Below are 6,352 nucleotides of genomic sequence, written 5' to 3' on the forward strand. Positions count from 1 at the left end.
CCGGGAGCGGCGGCGGCGCGCGAGTCTTCTTCCAGAGCCCCCGAGGCGGCGCTGGCGGTAGCCCGGACTCTAGCCGCGGCGCGGGCTCCTCCCGGGAGGACCCGGCGCCCGTGGCCCCAGCGGCGGCGGGCGGGCAGCTCCAGCAGCAGCAACTGCAGCAGCGGCGCCACCAGCAGGGAAAAGTCACGGTGAAATACGACCGGAAAGAGCTGCGCAAGCGGCTGGTGCTGGAGGAGTGGATCGTGGAGCAGCTGGGGCAGCTATATGGCTGCGAGGTATGGAGTCCCGTTCTGCCCTCCCAGCTCCCGGAGACTCAATCCTGGGCCGCAGGGACCAAGCTCTCTCCCCGGGCTGACTTCGGGCGCTAGGGCGCAGCGCTTGGTGCGCGCCTGCCTGAGCTCAGCTCGGGGAGCTTTGGGCTCCTTGATGGCCGTGGGGAGGGACGGATCGTGCTATGCGCACCGCTCTTCTCCGAGCCCCGGGCGTTTTTCAACCCCGTCTGCATAAAGGAGCTAGACTAGGAGGTGGCTTACCCCCGCTGCGCCTCAGCAGCTGTCTGGGAAATTACATTCATTGCTGGAATCCCGGCAGCCCGAGTTTGGTGGGAAACGGGGAGAGAGGTGACCTGGAAGACGCCTAAACAAGGGAAGAGGTTAAGGGGAATCTCAAAGGCCTCCTTGGTTCCTTCAGTTTCCTTTACAATAGTGGGATATGCGCCTCTTTTTCCCAGCTTGCCCCGACGCGTGTCGCCGTAATTCGTCCTTGCTCTACCAAAGCCATACTGTTGAGCTTTGTTGAAAGCAGCTGGCTTTTTTTTTTTTTTAACTTCCCCAGTCCACTTTCCCTCAATGATGGACACGGAACGGGAGCCTGGGGCAGCCTGGTGGAAAAAAGGTGCTTGCGGGATGCGCGAGGGTTGGCCAGCTCCAGGCTGTGTTCCAAACGCCTCAGTCGGTCGCGACATCTTGACTTTTCACAGGCCAGGGGCCCGGATAGACACTAGTCTGACTGACGGCTATGTGTGGAGTGAGACTGAGATACCTAGTAACAAACATACGCTACAAAAGTGGCCAGAAGCCCAAATGGTCTCCCAAGGGATCTTTAATAACAGCAATTCCAAATGAAGTGTTGGACTGCACTTAAGGAAGTGGAAATTGGAAAGGGTTGGATGCGTGCAAGGTGATTAATAATTAAAGATTTGACTTCTTACGTTAAAGCTAGGTTTGTCATGCTCTTTGGCAGAAAACAAAAGCCAGATGCACACACTGACGGTCCCTGGTTTTCCATATTAAAGGGATTATTTCTCTGTTTCACACCTTTTGTGGCCTGTGTTGTTCTTGTTCAGTGCTGCCTGTTAAGACTCATAGCTAGAGGGTGTCGAAGGCTGTAGATCTTTTGGGGTGTAAGAAGGCATCATCCTTCTCCTATGGAGCAGCTGGGGTGCTTGAACCACCGACCTTATGGTTGGAAGACCACAGACTTATATGGTCTATTGTGAATACATAGTTTCTTGAGCATTCTCACCACACAGGAAATCGCATTCTCATTATAGACTCCTGATGAATGATTTTGATATAATGAAGCTTGACTGTGTGAATGATAGGCTTGTAAAAATATATTGTTTCTCTAGCCCAGCTCTTAGAGAGAAAGAGAGGGAGAAAAAAAGGAAGCTGCATAAACAGAAACTGTCAGAAATAGGAAATGTTCATAGGATTTTTAGACGGATTTATTGAAACTCTAAAGAAACAATTCATCTGATTTACGTGGGATTACGTTTGAGTGGAAGGATGTGCTCAGTCTTGCCGCCAATACGATCCAATTAAGCAAGGTTCTGGCATTTATTTCCGACCAGCCTTCATGTTCCATTTTGGGTTTGGAGAAGCTTTGCGTTAATAGAAAAGCTATTGTTGAGATTAACAGTGCTTTCAGCTTGCTCAGTTTCTTAATTAGATGTAGCTTGGGAAATTGTCTAGGGCAGTTTAACAATTCTTCAGAATGATTGTGAAAAATTGAATGCTAGAATTTTCACTATATTGAGCATGAAGGTTACATATGTATTTTAAAGGGGTAAATGAGACATTGATTTTTTTCCCCTTGTACTTTTCTTCCATGGGTTTTAGACCTTCAATCCATAGCAAACAGCTAGAGACTGGACAGAGGGAGTTGTGGGGAGCTAATACAAGAAGTGCCTTATGAAAAACTACCTGCATAGCATGAAAGCAGAGCAGGTATTTTTCTTCTGAGATGTTTGTTCTGTCATTTTTGGCTGAAAGAACAGAAATGGGGGAGGTTGTCAATAGATCGTTAATAGTATTAATAGTACACCTTCATTTAATAATAAAAACATGTAAATTAGTAACTAGCTGCCTAAAAGATTGTTTCTCTCCATTCTCCATTGACGGCTTTAGGTTTTCTAGTCTCCTTGTTGTTAAGTGCCTTTGAGTTGATTCTGACTCCTAGTGATCCTATATAGGGTTTCTGAGGCAGTACATCTTTATGGAAGCAGAAAGCCTTATCTTTCTCTCAAGGATGGGCTTGAATTGCCAACCTTGTGGTTTACAGTCCAGTTTGTATTCTACAGAGCCACCATGCTCCCAGCTTGTCTTCTAGTCTTTGCTTGTAGCTTCAAGTAGCCAGTAGATTTAGTTTGTGAATCCAGAAAAACCTACCCTGGCTTATATAGCTCTGAACCTCATGAATATGAATATTAGGAAATGTCCTTTTTACCCAAATCAGTGGTGTTTTTAAATGTGTATACTATGAATTGATGCAGACTTCAACTGGTCGCAGGCCTGAGTTGTCTACTGAGTTGGGCTAGAAGAGGAAACACGTATTTAGTTCAGAAGAATGTGTAGCAGGCAGTCAGCTATTTGATGACGTAGCCTTTTCAGAATAGAACTTATTATGGTCTAGAGTGGCAAAAAGCATATTTAAGATTAGAAAGGAGTGGGAAAGAATACACACAACTTGGCTGGGGTCTTACCTACGAGTCTAGAGTGACCACTCAGTTTTATATGTAGAATTACAATAGTGGAGTATTTACTATGTAGCTCTGGTGGCACAGTGAGTTAAGCATTGGGTGGATAAGTGTTGGGCTGCTAACAGCAAGGTCAGTGGTTCAAGCCCATCAGTGGTTCCAAGGGAGAAAGATGAGGCTGTTTGCTCCTGTAAAGATTGAGTCTCCGAATCCCTAAGGAGCAGTTCAGCTCTGTCCTCTAGGGTTGCTCTGAGTTGGGAAGGCCTGCACGGCAGTGGGTTTGTGAAAATTCTGTGCTATGTGTTTTTATTAATGTACCCACTGGAGCTTAGTTGTGTTCTGACGCATATGGGGTCGCCGTGAGTCAGAGTAGACTCAATGGCATTTGGTTTTTATTATGTAGTAGGTGCTACTCGGGAGCCCATAAGGTCAGTGTGAAATGCTGACCTTGCAGTTCAAACTCACCAGCTGCTCCTCGGAAACCCTATGTAGGATCTTAATGAGCTGGAACCAACACGACACACTTCACAACACAACAAGGTGCAGCCCCAGATACTTCTTATGCGTTAGTTCATACAGTCTTCACAACAACTCCGTGGGGAGGGCACTGTTACATTTTTAAAGTTTTTATTGTGAATTGAGTGATAGTTTACATGGGAGAACATTGGTTTTACACTCATCAGTTCATTGCAATGATTACAATCTCCTCCATGCATCATCATTCAACAGTGTTTGCTTCTATTTCATTTTTGTTTTTGTTTTGGGATATACACAAAAACACTCAGGAATATATAATCACTTATACAACCAAAGGGCACATTCTGCAAGCCTGCCTCCTGGCTGCCAGCACACAGCCTTTTTCTTTCCATGAGTCTCGAGTCCTCAGCTGCTCTCTCTCTCCACATCTTTGCCTCCATCTCTGGTGTCACTGCTTCTCTGGTTAGGGTCCCACATTCTGCTTGTACTCTTCTCCCTTGATGGTTGTAAGATCCTCTGTTCCTGGATTGTAAGATTAATTTCAACCCCCTTTATGTTACAAAACTTCTACCTTTACAGTTGTGACCATCACAATTAGTCATGATAATAATTACTCACTATTGAATCATAAGAATCTTATCCCCATCTCTTTTCACCAGACCCGTCTAGACAAGATGAGAACTATTCAGTGGGGGTTCTACCTTTAGAAGGCACTATTATTATCTCTGGTTTACAGATGGGGAAATGAAGACACAGAGAGATCAAGAGGCGCACATAACTGATGACTGGAGAAACAGGGCTCTGAGTTTACATTTTAAGCACCAAGACCACCTGTAACTTTGCAGGGTCCCATGGAAGAAAACACATGGAGCTCCATGTAATGTATAAAAGCTAATGTGTTTATATAAAATTAGTGCTATCCTCCTACCTTCATAATGACCTGGAAGATCAGTTGGAATTTAGAATTGTCAGACTTCCCAGAGTTCTGAGCTGGAATGTAACTGGGAGAAGCTGCCCCGGCCCAGGATCTGCCTCCCTCTCTTCCCATCCCTGGTATAGTTCCTCCGCACTGTGTGAACGCCTCAGGCTGCATATCCAGTCTCTGACCACATGCTTGGTCACCAGCCTCTGGCGACAAAGTCTCCACTTGGGAGGACAGAGCTGAGAGGAACCTGTTCATGCCCTGGAAGTAGCTTGGTATATAATCAGGGGGTTCTGGGGACTTGTTGTTAGGTGCCATCGAGTCAGTACTGACTTATAACAACCCCATGAACAACAGGACGAAACACTGCCCGGTCATGCGCCATCCTCACAATCATTGCTGCTGCCACTGTGCCAGTCCATCTTATTGGCAGTCTGGCTCTTTTTTCGGTGATCAAGCATGATGTCCTCCTCCAGGAACTGGTATCTCCTGGTAATATGTCCAAAGTGTGAAAGATGAAGTCTGATCATCCTGGCTTCCAAGGAACATCTGGCTGTGCTTCTTCCAACACAGATTTGTTTGTTCTTCTGGCAGTCTAGAAAAGGACTCTTGTGATGCAGTGGTTAAGCATTTGGCTGTTAACCAAAAGGTTTGCAGTTTAAACTCACCAGCGGCTCTGCAGGGAAAAATGATCTGGCAATCTCTTCTCATAAAGATTCCAGCCTAGGAAACCTTATAGGGCAGTTCTCTGTCCTGAGGGCCTGTATGAGTCAGACTTGCTTGACAGCACTCAGCGACAATACGGACTCAGAGTGTAGCCTAAAAAGAGGTGTAGGGGACACAGTAACAGTTATGCCAGGATGGCAGGTATGGACTCAGGGCTCTAGTCCCTCTTAACCCAGGCTAACCTTAGGATTGTTAAACACATCATTCAGCCTTTTGGATGAATGTTGTTGTTGTTAAGTTCTGTTGAGTTGGTTCTGACTCAAAGTTACCCTGTGTAGGGTTTCTGAGGAGCGGCTGGTGGGTTTGAACTGCTGACCTGTGGTTAGCAATCCAATGCTTATCCTATAGCGCCATACCAGCATGTTTTTATTGGATTCTAAAATGAAATTCCTTGGTGGTGCCAAGCACTTGACTATTAGCAGAAAGGATGGCAGTTGAAACCTACCCAGAAGCACCTCTGAAAAAAGGCCTGGTGATCTGCTTCCGAAAGGTCACAGCCTTGAAAACCCTGCGGAGTACAGTTCTACTTTGACACATGAGGTCATGAATTTGCAGCTGACTCAATGGCCATTATTAAATTCTGATCGTCAGTTGGCATGAAGTTTCCCACTCTTCTGTGTCAGAGTAGCCCGCTCTGCCCTTTGTTCATTCTACCGCTGGAAGTGAGAAACTGCTGCTAAGAACTTGGCTTTTGTGTGACTTGGTGAATCCCATTTGCTTAGGGATTTAAGAACAGGCTTTTTAACAAAAGAACTGCTTCCCCCACCCCCCTGTAAACTGGATCTGTAAAGTTTTCTTTTTTTTCAAATGTTTTATTGTGAATTATGTGATCGTTTACATGGGAGAACATTAGTTTTACATGCATCCTATGGTTACAATCCCCTCCATGCATCATCAACCAACCAAAGGGTATTCCCTGCAAGCCGGCCCCCTGTTGTCAGCACACAGCCCTTCTCCCACTCTGGGTCTAAAGTCTCCAGTTGCTCCATCTCTCCAGGTCATTGTCTCTGCCTCCATCTCTGGCATCACTGCTTCTCTGGGTAGGGTCCCGCCCTCCGCTCTACTCCCTTGATGGTCCCAGCCTCCGCCCCTAGACTGAAAAGTTAATCACTCCCCTCCTTGCTACATTTACATTTCCAATCCTCACAATCAGTCCTGATAACAATTATTCACCATTGTATCACAAGAGATCTATCCGCATTTCCTTTCATCAGCCCCGCCTAGACAGATTGGCTACTACTCAGTGGAGA

At 46.1% G+C, this 6,352-nt stretch overlaps 1 protein-coding gene across 1 annotated transcript in view; it reads left to right on the forward strand.

Annotated features, from left to right (window-relative positions):
- PPP1R14C (protein phosphatase 1, regulatory (inhibitor) subunit 14C) overlaps positions 1–6,352 on the forward strand; it is a 181,192-nt gene that overhangs the window by 68,096 nt on the left and 106,744 nt on the right. Inside the window, exon 4 of the mRNA XM_006872082.1 lies at positions 8–275. Within this exon, the coding sequence (XP_006872144.1) occupies positions 8–275 (268 nt within the window). The remainder of the gene's footprint in view (positions 1–7; positions 276–6,352) is intronic.

This window comes from Chrysochloris asiatica, unplaced genomic scaffold (genome assembly GCF_000296735.1).
Source record: "Chrysochloris asiatica unplaced genomic scaffold, ChrAsi1.0 scaffold00182, whole genome shotgun sequence".
In the NCBI taxonomy this organism is placed as follows: domain Eukaryota; kingdom Metazoa; phylum Chordata; class Mammalia; order Afrosoricida; family Chrysochloridae; genus Chrysochloris; species Chrysochloris asiatica.